The sequence below is a fragment of the Danio rerio genome, chromosome 23, assembly GCF_049306965.1.
Source record: "Danio rerio strain Tuebingen ecotype United States chromosome 23, GRCz12tu, whole genome shotgun sequence".
NCBI lineage: Eukaryota > Metazoa > Chordata > Actinopteri > Cypriniformes > Danionidae > Danio > Danio rerio.
In genome coordinates, this window is record NC_133198.1 from 20,912,944 (window position 1) to 20,933,945 (window position 21,002).

At 37.4% G+C, this 21,002-nt stretch overlaps 2 protein-coding genes across 6 annotated transcripts in view; both read right to left on the reverse strand.

Annotated features, from left to right (window-relative positions):
• pm20d1.2 (peptidase M20 domain containing 1, tandem duplicate 2) overlaps nt 1-8,949 on the reverse strand; it is a 26,700-nt gene extending 17,751 nt beyond the window's left edge. The window contains exons 1-5 of one of the 2 annotated variants that reach the window (XM_021469849.3): nt 8,808-8,949; nt 6,104-6,244; nt 5,834-5,920; nt 3,383-3,618; nt 3,200-3,286 (exon numbers count right to left, since the gene is read on the reverse strand). In XM_021469849.3, coding sequence (XP_021325524.1) covers nt 3,200-3,286; nt 3,383-3,618; nt 5,834-5,920; nt 6,104-6,244; nt 8,808-8,886 — 630 coding nt within the window. In that variant the 5' untranslated portion in view covers nt 8,887-8,949. Of the gene's footprint in view, nt 1-3,199; nt 3,287-3,382; nt 3,619-5,833; nt 5,921-6,103; nt 6,347-8,807 lie in introns of those variants that run through there. The other variant, NM_001077301.1, reaches the window with a different exon arrangement.
• pm20d1.1 (peptidase M20 domain containing 1, tandem duplicate 1) lies at nt 6,142-20,967 on the reverse strand. Of its 4 annotated transcripts, XR_012398336.1 has the most exons (16): nt 18,615-20,563; nt 15,963-16,049; nt 15,643-15,878; nt 15,459-15,545; nt 15,253-15,386; nt 15,049-15,168; nt 14,792-14,867; nt 12,044-12,105; nt 11,887-11,965; nt 11,720-11,791; nt 9,887-10,052; nt 9,643-9,742; nt 9,446-9,563; nt 9,209-9,246; nt 9,038-9,094; nt 8,822-8,955 (listed from the first exon to the last, which is right to left on the reverse strand). XR_012398336.1 is itself a non-coding variant. In XM_073938418.1 (14 exons), the coding sequence occupies exons 1-14, from the start codon at nt 20,583-20,585 to the stop codon at nt 9,449-9,451; spliced, it is 1,545 nt and encodes a 514-aa protein (XP_073794519.1). In that variant the 5' UTR covers nt 20,586-20,967; the 3' UTR covers nt 9,384-9,448. The 4 variants fall into 4 exon arrangements, 2 of the variants coding, with proteins under 2 accessions (XP_073794519.1, NP_001032448.2); XR_012398335.1 differs by lacking the exons at nt 8,822-8,955; nt 9,209-9,246 and adding an exon at nt 6,142-6,244; XM_073938418.1 differs by lacking the exons at nt 8,822-8,955; nt 9,038-9,094; nt 9,209-9,246 and having other exon boundaries at nt 9,384-9,563; nt 18,615-18,724; nt 20,485-20,967.
• Nucleotides 20,968-21,002: the final 35 nt, after the last annotated feature.

Genomic DNA, 21,002 nt, shown 5'->3' on the forward strand with positions numbered 1-21,002 from the left:
CAGCAGCCAATCACTGATGGCCTTTTAACTTTCTAGCCACACCCCTAACTACCACATACTTTACCCTAGCAACTGTCCTATAGACTGTAATTAGCTGTGCTATTAAATGCTTATAATTCTAACATGCTAATGACATGCCAATCATGCTAGCAACATGCTACTCATATGCTAATCATGCTAATGACATGCTAACTCATACTGGAAACATGCTAATGACATGCTAATTTGTACTAGAATCATGCTAGTAACATGCTAATTCATACTAGACTCACGTTAATAACTGGCCTACATGCATATCTTTGCTTATCAGTGTCCTATTGACTTGGGGGATGGCTCATCTGACTCACACAACCAATGAGCATCTCAATATGATAATGAAGCTCACAAGCCACGCCCCCAAATTGATTCCATAGACTTCCATTAAAATAGGCCAAGATGCATATCTTTGCATAGCAGTGTCATAGAGACATGGGAGTTGGTTCATTTGATTTAGACAGCCAACCACATTCAAGTTCACTCTGTAACCTCGCCCATAGCAACAAAACAGAGTACCCTAACAACCATTCATCAACAGCTATATCCCAGCATCAGAACATCGTAGAGACTTGGAGATTGGCTCGTTTGACTCATACTAGCAAACGGAACTTCCTATATGCTACACATGCTAGCAGTGATTAGCTACATGCTAATATTGACTAGCCAAGTACTGTAACTTGCTAGAAATGCTTACTAAGTATAAATGTTTTATCAAGCATGTATGTGGGGCTTGCCTAGTAACCACCCAGGGTACCCTAGCAACTGCCTAGCAACCACCCAAATTACCCTAGCAACGGAGTAAGGGCCTAGCGACCACTCTGGACACCCTAGCAACCGCCTAGCAACGCCTTAGCAACCACTCAGAATACCCTAGCAACACATTAGCAACCACCTAGCAACCACTTAGGACTCCTTAGCAACCACCTAGCAACACCTTAGCAACCACTCAGAACACCCTTGCAACCGCCTAGCAACACCTTAGCAACAACCTAGCAACCACTCAAGACATCCTAGCAACCGCCTAGCAACACCTTAGCAACCACCTAGCAACCACTCAGGACACCATAGTAATCACCTAGCAACACCTTAGCAACCACCTAACAACCTCTCAGAACACCCTTGCAACCGCCTAGCAACACCTTAGCAACCACCTAGCAACCATTCAGAACACCCTAGCAACCACCTAGCAACACCCTAGCAACCGCCTAGCAAGACCTTAGCAACCACCTAGCAACCAATCAGAGCACCCTAGCAACTGCCTAGCAACAACCTAGCAACCACTCAAAACACCCTAGCAACCGCCTAGCAATGCCTTAGCAACCACCTAGCAACCACTCAGAACACCATAGCAAACACCTAGCAACACCCTAGCAACCGCCTAGCAACATCTTAGCAACCACCCAACAACCACTCAGGACACCCTAGCAACGACTTAGCAACCACTCAGAATACCCTAGCAACCACCTAAGCATGCTATGTGACATGCTAATTCATACTAGAATCATGCTAGTAACATGCTAATTCATACTACAATCATGCTAATAACATGCTAATTTATGCTAGAATCTTGCTAATAACATGCTAATTCATGCTAGAATCATGTTAGTAACATGCTAATTTATACTAGAATCATGCTAGTAACATGCTAATTCATACCAGAATTATGCTAATAACATGCTAATTTATACTATAATCATGCTAGTAACATGCTAATGCATGCTAGAATCATGCTAATAACATGCTAATTCATACTAGAATCGTGCTAGTAACAAGCAAATTCATACTAGAATCATGCTAGTAACATGCTAATGCATGCTAGAATCATGCTAGTAACATGCTAATTCATGCTAGAATCATACTAGTAACATGCTAATTCATGCTAGAATCATGCTAGTAACATGCTAATTCATACTAGAATCATGTTAATTCATGCTAGAATCATGCTAATAACCTGCTAATTCATACTAGAATCATGCTATTAATAGTCAAAATCATACTAGAATCAGGCTAGTAACATGCTAATGCATGCTAGAATCATGCTAGTTACATGCTAATTAATGCTAGAATCATACTAGTAACATGCTAATTCATGCTAGAATCATGCTAGTAACATGCTAATACATACTAGAATCATGCTAGTAGCATGCTAATTCATACTAGAATCATGTTAGTGACATGCTAATTTACTCTAGAATCATGCTAGTAACATGCTAATTCATGCTAGAAGCATGCCAATAACATGCTAATTCATACTAGAATCATGCTAATAAAATGCTAATTTGTACTACACTCATGCTAATAACATGCTACTTAAACTGTTTTTAAACTAAATAAACTATTACCAACAGGCTTTGTCAAGCCAGCCTCAAAGTTTGTCTCGACGAACTTTACTGTCTAGTTGAAATACTATTTCCCACACTTTATTTTGATGGTCTGTTTGTAAAATTCAAGTTACATTGCATTTATATGCCAACTAATTCACATTAGATTATAAGTAGACTGTTAGATTGGGGTTATGGTAAGTTGACATGTACTTGTAAAGTTTCTTATAGTCAGTTAAATCTCTGTTGAAGAAGCAGTATCAGCAGATATTAAGTAGACAGCCTACTAATTCTCAAATGGACCATCAAAATAAAGTGTTACCATGCTACTTTACTATTATATATGGTATTTTGGAGCTGAAAAAACTAAACTCCAATTGGATACAACTGAAATAAGAAATTCATATAAACCTAATATGTTTTAAAGGGGAGTAAATCAAGAGGTAATTTGGCTAATGGGTTTTTTATCAAGTGAGAGCCTATAAAAAGTTTATAAATTTGTAGTCAAATCACACACACACAAAATTGAAGATGATGATGATGCGGCAAAAAAATGGTGTGTTTGAGCATTCTACTCTTGTGATCATGCCCTGTTTTGCTTGTTTAGATTTTTTGGACTGTTTTGCGTTCATATTTCAGTCAAACCATACCAGAGTTCATTCAGAAGTACACAGACACTCGTCTTCTCAGTGGTCTCGGCCTGTTTGTTTGGAGCACAGCAGGGTCCATTCAAATAGACCGCATTCACAGACCAATCACACTTCAGTCTGTTTTAATCAAACCAAACCTTACAAGTGTGAACATAACCTAAATGACAACAATTCAATTAATTTGAGACTGACCTCCTCATCGTGACCCAGGCCAATGTAGAAGGTCCTGCGAGGAGTGTAGCCTTTTTCCAGCAGGTATTCCAGAGCCTGAAGGATCCCCTTCAACAGCAAACATCATCACAGTTAGCATTAGCAGAAACTGATGAGATGTGTATCCGTTTTAGTGAAAAATAATGAGGTGTTGATTGACTGTACCATCACAGACTGTTTATTATCGATGGTTCCTCGTCCGTAAATGAATCCATTGATCTCCTGTGCAGAGAAAGGAGGAGCGTCCCATCCATCCGCCTCATTTGCTGGCACTACATCAATGTGAGCCAGGAGCATGTAGGGCTCCAGATCTGCATCTGTTCCTGCTATCGTGAACAGGTGACTGTAATTTCCAACCACTTCATGTCTGACCAGACTGGAGGAGAAGACCTTCGGGAAAACTGAGAAAGAACCAGTTGTAATCTAACACTACTTTAGTTCATTCATTACAAACCTTAGCAATTCCTGATAAAAAAGTAGTAGTTTTCCATTAATATAGTTGTTAATAAGTAATTAATTAACATTTCCAGAGTTCTCACTATTATTGCTTGATATTGCTTGATAATAATAGCAGGTTTGGCAAGCTGTCACAGGAGAGAACTCTGAGCTTGGAGATAATTGAGCTCAGGGCTCCCACCTGGTCAATGAGCATGTAAGGGGAGTATGAAATCAGGTAGTTCACGAGAGCTCCCCCTGGTAAAGGAGGAAAGAGGGAGATGGGGTGGATGGGGGGTTTCTCTGAAAACGAAGATAAGGGAGTAGTTTTAGCCAGGCTACATATAGTGAGTTTGGATTAAACTGATTGGCTAACTAATGATTATAGATGAGAAACCAGCTGTGATCAATTATATCACATGCTCCTCTCTAAATTAGTTTGTGAAACTTCACTTGACATTATTCATTTTTACGATGTTTGTAAGCTTTACCCTATTATCAAATTTGGGAAATGTATTTAATTTAAAAAACACATTGTATAATTACATTGCTTTTAAGCAAAACAGGGTCAAACAAAAATGCATCTGTTCCACTTTATATTAAGTGTCCTTAACTAATAGGTACTTACATCAGAAAATAAGCACAATAAGTAATCATTGAGCTCATACTGATGGGTCAACCGTTCGTTTATACTACAGATTTTTATTTATTTACTTTAAAATACAAGTACAATGTAAACCATGCATGTAAATAAAAAGTGCATTGTACCAACTGATTCATTCATACAACATATTGTAGATTAAACCTAAATCAAACTATAATTCAGTGGCTAAGTAGTGCATGAATAATGATGTACTTATATTCACCAATAAATCTAAGAAATTGTATTATCCTTTTTCTCACAGCAGGGTTTAATCTTGAGTTTGTCTATCAAGTAAAGAAATGTAATGTATTTATCTTCACTCATCTTAATTTATTTTCTGGTGCTAATTATCAAGCTACAGAAAGTTTGGCAAAAACAGGTGGCACCAGAATTTAGCTAAAAAAAACACAGTTAACTATTACTATTTTGCTCATTAAAATTAATAATTGCAACATATGTCTTGTCAGAAGAGTGTGTAAATAATAGTGTGTAATAATTCTATAAATAAAATATTTAAAAGTGATAGGTTGCCTAATAATTAAACTTGTATTTACTCACCCTTAGGTAGTTCTAAACCTTTATACCTTTATTTCATCTGTTGAAGACAACATTTAATATTTTGTTAGAATCCAGTAACCATTGACTTACATTACATCAGAGATGCCCAAACTAGGGCCCGAAGGCCCAAAATAACCTTTGATTTGCCCACCATCCCATCAGAGAAGAGAGTGATGTTGAGGGTTGGGGCAAGTGCTTTAAACAGAAATTATCATTTCTAATTTAATAAAACCTTCTTTTTGTTAGTTCCTTTTATTGTTCTGCTCAAAAAAGCTAACTGAAATTAAATGTTTCCATGAAACCTATCTGTAAATGAATCGGATTTTAGAAAATGTAAATACTGTCACTTGATTGACAGAAGACAATGCAGACAACATTGGCGAGCAAATCAAGGCAAAAACAAGTGCTCCACTGGACTCCATTCTGTTATCAATGGGATTGTTTTTGTTTTTAATATAATAAGTTCATTATAAGATATAAAAAAATGCCTGCATTAGTAAATAGAAAGCAATGTTTTCTAGCTACTAGTTTTTTGTTATTATATAAATTACCCATAGCAACTTTAACATAATACAGTTTGGTATATTTACCTTCAGCCCACCACCTTCAATTAAGTTTGGTTTTTGGCCCTTTATGAGAAAAAGTTTAGGCACCCTGCATTACATGAAAAACAAATATACTACAGAAGTCAATGGTTACAGGTTTCCAGCCTTTTTCAGAATATCTTCTTTTTTGTTCAACAGAAGAAAGAAACTCAAACAGGTTTGTGGCAAATGAGGGATGAGGAAATAATGACATAATTTTCAGTTTTGGGTGAACTACCCACATCTTACATTCATTTTATTTACACAATTTTAAAAACAGTTCCCTCACCAAAGAACGTGTGATATGTGCATTTCTGGTTTACAAAAGATAATGGGGCAGCAGTTTGTGCAAGGTTTTATTGCTTTGACTGTATGTTGTTGTATGTCGAGTCTCACCGCTCCTCAGCAGACCGTCAAACTCCTGCAGCGCGCTCGTGTTCACGTGTGTCTCGGTAAAAGACACGGTAGGAATCCGAATGGCCGCTATAACAGAGATGAAGAGAAGCCATCAGAAACATGTTATCTCCGACAACAGCTAACTTTCATACGTTTATGCCTTCCGACAAATCCGTTCACATCACGTGACATTGGTTTCACATTAAACTGCGCGTTAGCAGCAATCGGAAAAGAGGTGGATTCGGCATTTCTGCGTTGATTTTTTTTTACCTTTGAAATTTGCCAGCAGATTCTGTCTCTGTTGTGTGCGTAATTGAAGTGAAATGGTTGTTGTGTTTTCCCATTTTCCCAGATGAAGCCCCGAGCCCACGTCAAGTGTAAACGTCCTAACGGTGGCCACGAGCAGCAGAGCTATAATGGAAAATATGACACTAAATAGCAGCACTTTGATAAACTTCCATAATTTCCAGTGAGTGTTGTGGCCTGTCATGTTTCAGGAAGCGCGAAAGACGGTCATTACAGGAGCAGGGTTCATGTTTATTTAATAGCTCGCCGATAACGCAGCAAGAGCGCCATCTGCTGCTGAGGATTACAGTTACGTTCAAGATAATATTAGTATTATTTAATAACTTTGACATTTCAAATGTCCTTTCTAACAATTTCATTTTTTATCTAAAGGTAATGCATAGTGATACATTTGCTATATTTTTAACATGAAAATATTAATATATGAATTCACTTTGCATGTATTTAACGAGCAAAACCTAGTAAATGACTTGATTTGTACAGTACATTTAGGTTACCAAATTCTTGTATTGTTTATTTAAAACGTGTATGACTGATAGATAGATAGATTTGGACAAATGTCAGATAAAAACTTGTAATTCAGGTGATATCTCTATGTAAACGTGTATGTGTGTGTAATAAATGTTCAATTGTAAATGTAACTGTTTTAGAATGTATACTAATGCTAACATTCGTATATCAGTATTGATTTTATATAGGTTAGGATAGTAGGATATTAAAAATATTTTCATTTTCCATTAGAAATAAATCTTTTTTATTTCATATAATCATATAATTTTTAGCATGGCAGCAGGTGATACAAGACTCTATGCAGTTAATAGGAGACAGACAGCAGATGAATGACTGCTTGTGAATGAGATTTAGGGGAGGGCCTACAATACAGTTGAAGTCAGAATTAATAGCTCCCCTAAATTATTAGCCCCCATTTATTTGTTTTACCCAATTTCTGATTAACAGAGCGCAGATTTTTTTTCAACACATTTCTAAGCATGATAGAATTTAATAACTCATTTCTAATAACTGATTTATTTCATCTTTGCCATGACAGACATATTGTACTATATTTTTATGACACTTCTACACAGCTTAGTGACCTTTAAAGGCATAACTAGGCTAATTAGGCAAGTTACTGTATAATGATTGTTTGTTCTGTAGACTATCGAATAAAAATATAGCTTAAAGAGGCTAATAATTTTGACATTAAAATAGCTTTTAAAAAATTTAAAACTGTTTTTTTTTTTTTCTAGCTGAAACAAAACAAATAGGACTTCCTCCAGAAGAAAAAATATTATCAGACATACTGTGAAAATTTCCTTGCTCTGTTAAACATAATTTGGCAAATATATTAAAAAAGAAAAAACAAATTCAAAACAGGGCTAATAATTCTGACTTTAACTGTACACTTGATTAAACATGTAAACTAAGGCAGTTAAATTACTCTGACATAAAATAGTGCAGCTGTTACCCATTTGTAGCCACATTACATCCAATTTAATCTGTAATCAAAATTATCCAGATCTGTATTTTCTTACTTTTGATAAAAAAGAAAATCATTGACTAAAGTTTGACACCAAGGTTAAGGCAAAAGGTAAAATATATAAACCTTACGTAGTTTATAACCTGTTATGACAATAGAAAACTTTATTTGCTCTCTGTATCTTGATGACTTCGCAAGATTATGGTGAAGGGCAACTATCCTTTCATTCACATCCATAAACGTCTGAATACTGTTTTTAGTGATCTAACTTTCACTATTAATCATTGACAATAGCAACAGGGCAAAGTCAAACATACAAACTCTGACTTACAGTAGACTACCTTTACTGTATGAGAACAATGAGAACCTGTGATCTAAGATGTTGAGTTCAGTGAATGGCAGTGGTCTGTTTGGACATGTGCATACCCAGCTGACCTTGAAGATGCTCAAAATTAATCTTAAAGTTTCCCAACACTTACACAATAGATAGCATTTCTGATCTATAAAATATATTAATTTTCCACCCCCCAAAAATGAAGTTGGACATAGCATTTTTTATAAAGGTGGATTTCAAAATTGATAACTGCAAGCATTGTGATTTTGCAAGAAGAAACATTATGAAAGGGCAAGAAATGTTGCCTTTTATTCACATCTGCACTAGAATGGGATGCGATTGGCATTTCAAAAATTTAAACTGTTAGTTTGTTCAAAAAATGGCTACCTGTTAAACAATTTATATTATTTTCTATAATTTGGTATTTTTTAGTTTAACATAATTTCATGAAATAGTTTGGGGTAAATGTATTATTTTTTAAACAAATCCAATATTAATATATACAGAAAAAGTTAGTCCAAGGACCTCAAAATGAATGGCAAGTAATGAAGTTGCTTACCAAAATGCGTAGGTGCAGTTTTAAGGAATAGCCATGTCAATAAAAGCTTTTAATATAGTTTTACACATTTTTAGCATGCCTCAGACTTCCTTTTGCTGTTTATTCTGATGAATTCTCTATTGTTACTCGCCAATCTGTCCGATCTCATGAACCGATCACAGGTGTTTGTTTACGGTTTTACATGCAGAGAAAGATGCATGTGCGCTCATCAGCAGAGCTACAACACATGAGGATGTAAATGATGTTTGGGGGGTGGAAGTGATCGCTGCAATCCCAACACAGCAGCTAAAATACATACAGATGCGGTGCGGCCTCCGTTTATACAGTTTATTGGGTGACTTGTGCGAGTGATGGCCTCTTTGTTGCAGCCAATGCATATCCAGTGTTTTGAGCTGTTGTGACGCGAGCAGAACAATCTCTCCTATGGTCTCATCCAACCATATGAGCTAAATAAACAAGAAAACAGATCGCAAGAGGCACGGTGACGTTCCAAGCGTTACATTAGTAGGTTAGATATTAATTCCTTACCCAAAGATCACAGACACATTAATTAAGCTTCTCTTGAGCACTTTTTGGATTCAAATTCTGGTGACGACAAAAACAGAATTTTCCAGAATCATTTAGTCTTCAATGTTACACAAAACACTTTAAGTGACACAAATACTTGACAAGAATTGCGTCAAACTTTAAGGTTCTTACTTTTGTGGACATTGTGATGCAATTTAGCATGTAGGACTCTTTGGTGAATAGAAAGTAAAAAAATATTAAAACCTTTTCTTGCAATCTGTCATTTTTTTGAATTCCTTTTGAATTAAATAGTTAAATTTGATCTGAAAAGAAATTTGATTGGAAAAAAATTCATTCTGATGCTAAAGAGTTTGAACTGTAGTCTACAAACCACTTTATTTAGTCAGAACCAAAGCATACAAACGTAACATTTTAGGAGCGAAGTGTCGGCAGATTCCTGACATCACTGTTCTGCATGAGCTGGAAGTAAAACAGCACGATCTCTTCATAGTTCTGAATGGAGATTCTCTCGTTCACTCCATGGAATCTGAAGGAAAGTACAAGTTGGTTAATATTTAGTCTTTTTACAGCATCAGACACTTCAATATCATTTTCATGTATCGTACCTTGCAGAATCTCCAGGTTTGTACCATGAAGGAGCAAAGCGATAGATGTCCGGAGACAGTTGAGTGTAGTGCCGGCTGTCAGTGTTGGCCACACAGATGCCTGTGAGAGCAAATCATAGAGCTCGTTTGTTGACAAAACAAAGAGTTAGAGGAGCTCTTTGGGAGTCAATGATTTATGTAAAGTGCACTTAAACTGCTAGAGCTCTTGACAGTGAGAGCTTGATGACAATGCTGAAAGTCTCACCTGGAGTTACAGTGACCTGAGGGAAGATGTCCTGGACGCTTTTCTTGATGATCTGGTAGCCGAATGTGTCGTCCTCATAGGAGCTGATTGGCAGAGGGTCAAATCCATTGATGAACTCCACTTTCACCCGCTTGTCAGATACAGTGGATTCAATCAGGTTGAGAACCTAGATAGGGAATGGAGAATTCGTTTGGTTTTCGCAAACTTTAAAAAGTTTTGAAAATTGTGTATTTAATCATGTGACCAACATAATTCTGTGATACATTTGTTTCCATTTTACTTGGTAGGCAAGCATTAACAATATAAAAATAAACAATGCAAAATTAATGTTAAAAAACAAAGAAAAAAAATGAAAATTAGAGAGGAAAATACATAACGTATGATGTAAAAATTTATACAACAGTTCTGTCTGGTTCTTGAATCTGATTGGCTGATAGCCATGCAATATTCTGCAAATAACAGCACTACTACCGCCTATTCACCCCTGTGTATTACTCCGCACACATACAGCGACAGGCAGAGAACGCTACAGTTTGACAAATATTGCAGCTTTTGGGCAATATAATGTCCTAAAGAGTGTAAAGAATGTAGTTGCTTAGATTACAACTTTGCAGTTCATTTATAAGGATAGAGCCTATTTTTAAATATGTATAATTTCAGATCATCAGATTCAGTACATCGGCCAAAAAAAGTGACAGTTGACATTCCGCCACAAGATGGGGACAGAGGGCGCATGATAAGTCCTTTGGGGAGAAAAACATTTTCTCATCGTAAATTTCAAAGAGCAGAACAAATCATTATCAATCAGGTAAGTGACATTCTAAGTCGATCTCTATCTTTTGTATTTTGTATTCCTGTATTTATTCCACAGAGACTGGTAGTGTTTGCTTTGCTTTGGCTTCTTTTGGTTAATTATTGTGATGTCCCGATTGCAACAGAGAAATACTGGGAAATCTCTGTAGATTGATGGTATTTCATGACGTTCAGCCTTATAATCCTAAAATGTCAGCAAAATCATCCGTTTTGTCATTACTGTAGATATTATGCTAACGAATAATTTAAACACTAGCTCTAAAATGACGTTGGTGATTTAGTAATGGTTTCTGCTGTTCTGACAGTCAACTGCAGATGTGAATGAGTGACGGAAATAGTTCCTCGTACTATGTGTATTTCGGCACTGGTGAGGGGCACCAAGGCACTCAGCCTCCAGTCTCAAGCCATTGTATTCCTCCCACCAGTGCCGATATACAGTCACATCCCACTGCTACTCGTGTGATATTGCTCATATAAAATTCACATATGTCCTTCATTAACAGCACATATTAACTAATTGATTGTTGTTTATTCATCTTTAAGGTAGTTACGTTTAATATTTGGTAGGATAAGGAAAGTTAAATAAGATGCAGAATATGTACTTTAGAAGTAGTAATAAACAGCCAGCATTTTAATAACATGCAGTTAATAAGCCACTAGTTATTGTGAGAATCTAAAGCTTTACCAAATAAATCAATATTAATACTGCTTGTACTAAAATACGTCTGATATATGCATCTGCTACATGCTAATTTTCATTTTCACACTTTTAGTTTATCGTGGCGGCTCATGTTTGGAAAACAATTTAAAAATCATAACTTGGACAGATTACTTAACGTAACTACAAGTCTTTCCTGTCATAGTTGTTTTTTATACCACATTTGGTGGATGTTCATTTTTAACCCTGCTTTGGATGATTGTCTATTTATGTGGATTGCTGCAACTGTAGATTTGCATAAGGGTAGAGCTAAAGCTTCCTGTGTTGTCTGGCATTTCCTGTGCCAATGCTGTTCCTTTCACCTCCTGCACTGTCTGTGATGAGTGGATGCGGAAATTGACAAAGGCCTCAGCATATGCCGGCATCACATTAATCTGTCAAGACACAGCAAGAATAGTCAGATCACCATTCAAGAGCTTTTATCATCTAACATGTACAAATAGACAAAATAATGCACGTAAAAGCCCACCTTTACACCAGAGTTGAACATGGTGACTGCAGTCGTTGTTCTCACAAAGGCATTTGTGTCAGGCTGTCCTTCCAAAACACTGCAAATGTGGTTTAAAATTGTTACAGATCTTAACAATTGCTTACAACTTACAGCAGTGAGCAGAAATGAGCCCTACCTGCTGAGCAGAGAAGAGAAGAGCCACAGATTTGACATGATCATTCTATACGACCACCCAAACTAGAAGGAAAAAGAGAATTTATGAAGATTATGAAAATTGCAAAAAAAAAAAAAAAAAAAATAGTGTATTTACATGGCAACCATATATCAACCAATCAGAGACAAATTCTCCTCTATTGGAATTGGGAAATAGTTAAATTAACTGCTTGCGTCACTCATGCACTTAGATGCTGTTTGTGAACAAAGTGTGCATCACAGGACACTGACTGTTTCTAAATGCAGCTGCAGTGACGCCCTGACTTTACCAACTGGCCACTGGCTCTTTTATGGCTTGTTTCCAGTGAGTGGTCTAGTACGGTACGGTTCGGGTCGGTACTGATCACCTTTATCAGGCTTACGTTTCCACTACCAAGGGTACCCTTTTGGTGGGCGTGGTGTACGACAGTTTCAGTCAACGTCATTCTCGCTCAAATAAATGTGAACAGTAAAGCCGTAAAGGTGTTCACACATCATACGAGAAGCACTTCTCACAAAACAGATGCTTTATACACATAAATACTTGTTTATTAATGTTTATTACTAACCTTTCTATGAACATGATTTGATTATAACTGCAGATTATGGACGGTGCAAAATAGCCTACTTTAACATCTGTATTTATTTAAAATAAACAAATAAATGAACATATATGAACACAAACAGCCCCTTAGTCTTCGATATGTTACCAACTACAGAAAAACTACACGCAGCAGACATTTAGTCCTTATTTAGTTTAAAAAACAATGCATCATAGCCCACAGTCAGCGCAAACCTCTCATTCGTGTCTGTAATCTTTACCAGCACATGTAGCCTCATTTAGAGAGTAATTCCGTCATTCAGAGTTCATAATAGTCCAGAAGGGAATGATAAACATGGCAGTTTGTTTGTGATTCAGGTTGCTAAAACAATTTGCTCCTGAGTTTTGTCGGGCTTCTCCTTTGTTCACGCTTCACTCTCGTGTTTTTCCTTTTCTTTCTGAATGAGTCACATGCGTTTGTCAGTTTCCTACTGGGTCGGGTTTCAAAAGCAAGTAAATAATTAGGCGCACACTATTATCTAAGGGTGTCACGATCCTCCAAATTCTCGATTCAATTACATTTTTGATTCTAAAAGGCACGATTCGATTAGATTTTCGATTATGAATAATTAATTAATTAATTAATGACCAATTCATTATTTGTAGTCTACCGTTTAAACTACCTGACCTGCATGGTCATTGTTTTACCCATAAACAAATCATACAGTAAATGAATAAAGGCAAGTTACACATATAATTACCACCTGTCAATCACTTTTTCTGCGGGACTCGTGAATAGGCAGTGATCTTTATAATGGCAGTGATCGTTGTTATAATGGCATCGGTAAAAAAGAGGCACAACCAACAGGAACCAGCCAACAGTATCTGAGGTGTTCGCTAAAATGACTAAGTACAAGTGAGTGAAAGATTGAAGCAGTCCTCTGACTGCCTGGACCTGCTGTCTCGAGCGCATGGCTGTCTGCGTCTGTGTCTGTGTGGTCACGTGATGTGCATTTTTAGAGGTAACGTTAGAGAGGAAGGAGGGCTGCTCAGAAATGCTACACGCCACTGTGTATGTCAAATCGTTGTCGTTTTAAAATGCCATTTAAAAACAAAGACAGTGTAAACAGGGCCTGAGTGTGTACTTTTCGCAAGCGGATTTGCAACGGGGGCGGGCGGAGGATCGCGATGCCGGTGTTGTCTATCGGACGAACCATACCTAATACGTACATAGCAGAGCTTGCAAAACTGTGTTTTTTTGTCGACAACACGAACGTTGTCAACATAACTCACTGGAAATCCAAAATGCTTACACACCGGCGACTTCATTGAAAGAGGAGAGGGTTTAAGTTCTGTCGACGGGTCTCCTGCGTCTGCAGTTTAACAAGCACTTCAACAAGCCTGTTTTTTTCCCGCTTGGCAAGCCAAGCTGACGTGACATCGGGGCGTGGCAGCATCGACGATTCTATTTTTTGATTCGATAATCGAAATTGAGCATAAATTTCGATCGATTTCGATTTTGACACCCCTACTATTATCATCAGCTCAAGAAGTTTGTTACTTTAGATATAGACACGCGGCGAGCGTAAGCAAGAAAGCGAAACCTATCACGCTTCAGGCTGGCTCGTAAAAAACTAAGGGGCACAGGGTAAGACTGCTCTTCTTTTTGGTTTTGTGGCTGTTCATCAAGACGACGACAAGGTTTGTTTAAGCCCAGGTCGACCATGGCTCGTTATTAAATATATATATTTACGCTGTAAAAGATCTCTCGGCTGTGTATTTTAAACATGGCGGCTCTTTTGTTTTCATTCTAGCTTGTGGCGCAAGCGAATGATGTTTCTCTGTAAACCAATAGCGTTCAGCTGTGCATCTAGCTCCGCCTTTTTGTACCCTTTCTCGTGTTTGTTACCCTTTCTAAAGGGTGCCGAAAAAGTGGTACAGTACAGTTTGGTACGCCTTTTGACAGTGGAAACTATATAAAAGCGTACCAAACCAAACCGCTCAGTGGAAATGGGCCATTATTTACAAGGCGAGGCTTATTCTGCCATGCTGTTCTTTCTCCTATTTGCAACTGTACTTTTACTATCTTTTTAGTATCTTTTAGTGTGCTTTTTAAATATGTAGTATAAAAGCATTCAGTATAAGGAGAGTTCTTTCAAGCATTTTAAAACATGACTGTTACATTGTTACCTTATGTGCCAGGTGCTCAAATGTGGCACGCTCAGGACCATGACCAAAAAGATTAGGCATCCTATTTTTCTCCAACCTGGAAAATTTAGTCAAACAAAAGAAAACACAAGACACTTAACTCTTTCTTGCTCAGATCATTTTTCTTTATCACCTCCCTTACTTAAGCTAACCTTTTTACATTCTGACACAACATACTTTCTTAATTCTTTTTGAAATGTTAACATTTTTCATACTGAAGTAAATAAACCATTTATGACCTTGCAACAGCTGATGCCAGGATGCCAATGCTGCTCTCTCTGGGTGGCATGGATGAATGTCCTGGAGGAGTGCTGACACTCAGCTTTACAGTGGTCTGACCCTTCTCACTTACACCAATTCTACCAAAACACACAGAAAAAAAAGGTTACACACAAGTTTAATACCCAAACAACGATATTAAAGCAGTAAATCAATGGTCTCACAATGCAGCAGGTTCATTCAGGCCATCAACTACACCATCCATAATTGTGAGACCTTCATCTAAAACGTAAAGAAGCTTCACTCCACGACTCTTCAACAGATTCACAATCTTCACTGCACCTTCTTCACCATTGATCTTTAAGAAAACAAAAATCTGCATTAATACAAGATTTCGGCTTTAATTTCTGCAGATGGCCTTGAGACTGACTTCCTCATCGTGACCCAAGCCAATGTAGAAAGTCCTGCGAGGAGTGTAGCCTCTTTCCAGCAGGTATTCCAGCGCCTGAAGGATCCCCTTCAACAGCAAACATCATCACAGTTAGCATAAGCATGGACTGATGAGATGTGTATCTGTTTTAATCGAAAAATTATGAGGTGTTGATTGACTGTACCATCACAGACTGTTTATTATCGATGGTTCCTCGTCCGTAAATGAATCCATCGATCTCCTGTGCAGAGAAAGGAGGAGCGTCCCATCCATCCGCCTCATTAGCCGGCACTACATCAATGTGAGCCAGGAGCATGTAGGGCTCCAGGCCTGCATCTGCTCCCGCTACTGTGAACAGATGACTGTAGTTTCCCACCACTTCATGTCTGACCAGACTGGAGGAGAAGACCTTCGGGAAAACTGAGAGGGCCAAAAAAAAAAAAAAAACTTTAGAATTGAAAACATACTTACACTCCCAATGTTTTAATGTTTTATGAATCTCACCTCTCCTCAACAGCAGGTCAAACTCTTGCAGGGCAGTTATGTTCTGATCAGACTCTGAAAAGGACACTGTAGGAATCTGAACTGCCACTATACAAACAAAAAAAGAAAATCTGAACATCTGAATGTTTAGATTTACATCGAAACTTGAAAACAACCTGCTTTACTGAACAATCACCAAGTCTTTAGACTGATTTTTTAAAAGAATATTCTGTTTATAAAGTTTACATTTAAAGTGGATGACAGGTTTTTCAAAGTTGTTTTTAAGACCAGAATGGGTGTTGTTTGGTTGTTATAGAACTTTTCAAAATGTTTTAATAAGGGCTGCATGGTATAAGAACAATCTAGCATTGCAATATTTTATTTTGCGATACATATTGTGATATAGGGCTGTGTGATTTGGCAAAATCTCGATTAATTTTCTTTCAAAGTTCACTGATAAGCTTTGTACAGTAAATTTGCTCACATATACAAGTAAGATATTTCTGAATGAAGGTGAATTACTTGATTTTAAAATAATTGAAGGAAACACACTATCTACCATCTATGATTGTTTATTGAACATTGACTTTAAATAACTGAAATTAAAATAAACATTGCATGAAACCAACAGTGACTTTTTTTCTTATGAAAGTGAAAATAAATTCAATTCAATTCAATTCAGCTTTATTTGTATAGCGCTTTTACAATGTAGATTGTGTCAAAGCAGCTTCACATAAATGGTCATAGTAACTGGAACAGTGTGGTTCAGTAACTGGAACAGTGTGGTTCAGGTTTTAGTGTTTAAGTTCAGTTCAGTTCAGTTTAGCTCAGTTCAGTGTGATTTAATCATTACTGAGAGTTCAAACACTGAAGAGCCAATTCATCGATGCGTAGCTCTACCAATCCTGAACCATGCGAGGCAGTGGCGACAGCGGAGAGGGAAAAAAAACTTCACCTGAAGTTAATAGCTTGCACTTTTGGAAACAAAATAAATTATATTGCGCCGGACCACAGCCATGCGCCAGACCACATCTGTGCGTTTGACAGAAGTTTAAATCAGCCTTAACAGAGCTGTAGGGAAAGTAACTAAAAAAAATGACCTGAAAAAATTTGATTGAGATCAACATTTAGAACCTATAATCGATTACTTTTCGATTAATCGCCCAGCCCTGTTGCAATATTTCACCAGATTACTTAATATTTTTATTTGGAAATAATTTATAATGTTAGATCAATTGTGATCAGTGGGAGTGCATCTCCATAAAATCATTATCATAAAACAATCTCTAAATTTCCCTGACAGTTTCATTGTGGTCTGTGCTGTTTGCAGTGCATTTCTGTATTTGTATGTGTTGCGAGTATTTTCTTGAATGTGTTTTGTCGATGATTGATGTTTAATATTTGCATCTCCATAAAATCTAATAAACAATCTGTAAACTTTTTTGGGGTCCCCCCCCCCCCCAACACATTTTAATTGTGGTCTGTGCTATTTGCAGTACATTGCTGTATTTGCATGTGTTTAGGCATGGAACGATAACTGATTTTAAGGTTATCACGGTTTGGAAAGGTCAAGGTCTTAAAACTGCCAAAGTTTTCTGTTATCCTATTCCTAAGGTATGTATAAGTTGTTGTGTTTTAAACATGTTTTTCACAACTATTTTATTTAGTTTTTTAGGGCAACATTTTAAATGTTTATTAAAATAAAATATATTGTGCTCAATGGGGGAAAAGTTTTTTTTTTTTACCCAGACATTTAAAAAGAACTTATTTTGGAGCAGCAATTACAATACTGTGACGTTTTTGTTATCATATCATCAGAATCTTATACTGGCCATCGATAAATATAATCAACCAAAAGATACAACAAAAATCTAAGAAACCTAAAACAGTCTAACAGTAAAAGTAAAGTCACAAATGACACAATGTCTTATACCTGTATTTTTTTTAAATCATACAATCATAAGCATCAAAAACTATTATAATACAAACTCAATATTTATCTTGCAATGTGACTATTGCGAACGATCATATCATATTGATGCTGAAACGATAAATTGTGCAGCTCTAGTTTTCATCCACTTTAAATGTTGACATATAGTGCTCAGCATATGAGTACACCCATCACAAATCTACATTTTAAATTCATATTTTTAATAGAAAGCCATGCAATATTATATTTGTGCATTTACATTAGATTAGTCAGCACTGAAGCCAAATCTGGACCTTATCTAACAAAATAACTTAGGATAACAGTCCAAAAACTAGTACAACCAAATTTATATTATAGAAAAATATGAAATACAAATTTTAAAAAAGAAGAAAAATCAAAAGTGAAAAGTTTAGTTGTATATTTGTGGGTTGTGGTTTTTGCATTATTTTGCTTAAATTTAATTGTATTATCTTTTAATTTCTAAATATGTTTGGTGAGAAATATTATTTTAATAAATATATATCTGTTTAATAAATCAGTTTTGTTTAAATGCACCAAAAAAAAAAAAAAAAACACATCGCCAATATTCACTGGGACATAAATACAAATATGCATTTTCAAAATGGGGTGTACTCAATTATGCTGAGCACTGTATATACACTAAAATCATTTATTAAATAATCCCCATTGAATCCTATAAAGAGTTATTAAAACATATTTCTAAATAAATTCTCTTTTCTTACCTTTAAAGTTGTCCAGTAGCTTCTCTTTTTGTTCTGGACTTAAATAGGGATAAATGGTGCTTGTATTTTCCCATTGACCAAGCTCTCTGTTCACTTTAAAAGTAAATGTTCTACCGATCACAACCGAAAACAAAATTAAAACTGAAAGTAGTAGGATTGCAAACAGTATCCCAAAAAACTTCAAAACAGTCTTCTTGGTGAATTTGGTCTTCATCTTTCAAAAGTTCAGCAAAAAATGACAATCATGTGTAAGATCAGGGTTCATATTTTTATAGCCTCACTGATGACGCAACAAAGGGGCCTCTGCTGGTGTGATATAACACCAATAACAAAACGTAAAGACCAACTTATCTTAGACCAACTTATTTTTTGGATTTTTTTTTTTTTGGATTAACAAAAAACTCAAATATTTTAACACTTAAAACTAATGAACACAATTTGAGTAACTATTTAAATAAGGTTTCTTCTATTTTTAGAAGCCATCTTAGAAGCGTCGAGCATGACGCCTGGCCCGTCTGCGTCTAGGAGGAGGGAGTCGAGCCGCCACACTGGCCTTCAGATCCTCTCTGTAAGTGCTAAGTTCATGCCAGTGTCTGCTGGGTGAAGCTGCAGGCTCCTGTACACGACGAGGGAGGAACTGTCTTAACACTGGAAAAAGCCTTTTGTCTTGCTCAAACCTTTCAAGAACTTCATCGACCGCATTCCCAAACAGGCCAAATGGAGATATCGGGGCATTGAGGAGGAAAATTTTGTCACTTTCCTTCAGAGAGGACAAATCCAGCCAGAGATGTCTCTCGGTGACAACCATTGCAGCCATAGAGTACCCAATGGCTTGGGCTGTTTGCTTGATGGTTCGAAGTGACAAATCAATGGCTTTGCGGACTTCGGTAACCGCTTCAGGACCAATGCCCTTGCCTGTGTCCAGGTCCTTCAGCAACTTGGCCTGGTACGCCTGTAACACTGACAGAGTGTGCAACGCACCTCCAGCTTGACCTGCAGCTTTATACGCCTTACCAACCAGACGAGAGGTCACTTGAGAGGGCCCTGGAGGCAATGTTGGGGTGCAAAAAAACGATGCGGTGGAAGGGGAGAGATGGTTCCCTAACGCCTGTTCCACCTTAGGCATGGCTACATAGCCATGCTCTTTCAACCCCACGACATTAGAGGAGAAAGACAGCACTGGGTGATATACTGGGGCCGCGTAAGGAGTCTTCCATGACCTTGACAACTCTCTGTGGGTGTCAGGTAAGAATGGAAGGCTCTGCTTTGAGGGGTGAGCTTGGTCTGCAATGATATACATCCCATTCAGCCGATTGGGTTTCTCAATGGGGTCTCGTGGCCAGTCAAGACTCAGTCTAGCCACAGCCCGAGTAACAACATCAAGCATCTCAAAGTAACCTTGATGCTTAGCAGGTATAACATGTTGTGCTGACCTGATGTTTAACCTTTTTGATGCTGGAAGCTGGTTCTCGTTTAGACTGGAAGTTGTTACAAGGTCCGGTTTCGCATCCAGAATGGGTTGCTCGGAGTGTGGGCGAGCACCTGCGGCTGCGCGCTCGTTTGCGGAGGCCATGCTTACCGCTTCAGCAGACACGGGGCCAGAAACACGGGGTGCAGATGCACGGGTTTCTAAATTGGTAAACACAGCCAGTCGGGACCGGCGCTTGGGTACCGTGAAACGCTGGCAGTGGGCGCAGTCAGAGCCTGCAAGAGCCGCCCGAGCGTGCTCTGCGCCCAAGCACAGAATACAAAACTCATGCGTGTCCTCCATTGCAATACGATGAGTACATGGTCTCACACATTTCCTGAACATTTTGATAGTAGCCATAATGTAATCACAAATTAATACGATGATAAATAATCAAATAACCTTGACAGGAAGGTTTTCTGATGAAAATAGAGAGCAACCGCCAATTTGGGGTCACCTGACTTCCGGTTGAGCCTCGGCCAATGAGATTGCCGTACATTCATAATATAAATCCATCACAAGCGACTTATATAAGTGTATGTAGAATAGCGGTCTTGCAGCCATTTTGTCTACGAAGTACAAAAATATAGTTTTTTTGATAGTGAAACGTGCGTGAGACAGGCAAGTGTATGGGGTTTGTATGCAAAATCAGAATAAACAGTGGGCTACCTGTTTTCCGTAGGTAAAACATTATTTACTAATAGTTATATTTATTTATCTAGCCGTTTAAAATGTTAGTGGGGTTTGGTTCTTAAAAAAAACATTAATCCCAAGTAGACAATTAAAATTTAACAAAATAGTAGGATTTGTAATACACAACCAGAATGTTTTGTATTTGCTATAAAATATTACTTTCCTACTGAATGTTTGTCAACCATTCCAAATAATCTTTCGACAACCCCTTAATAGGAGGTTTATTT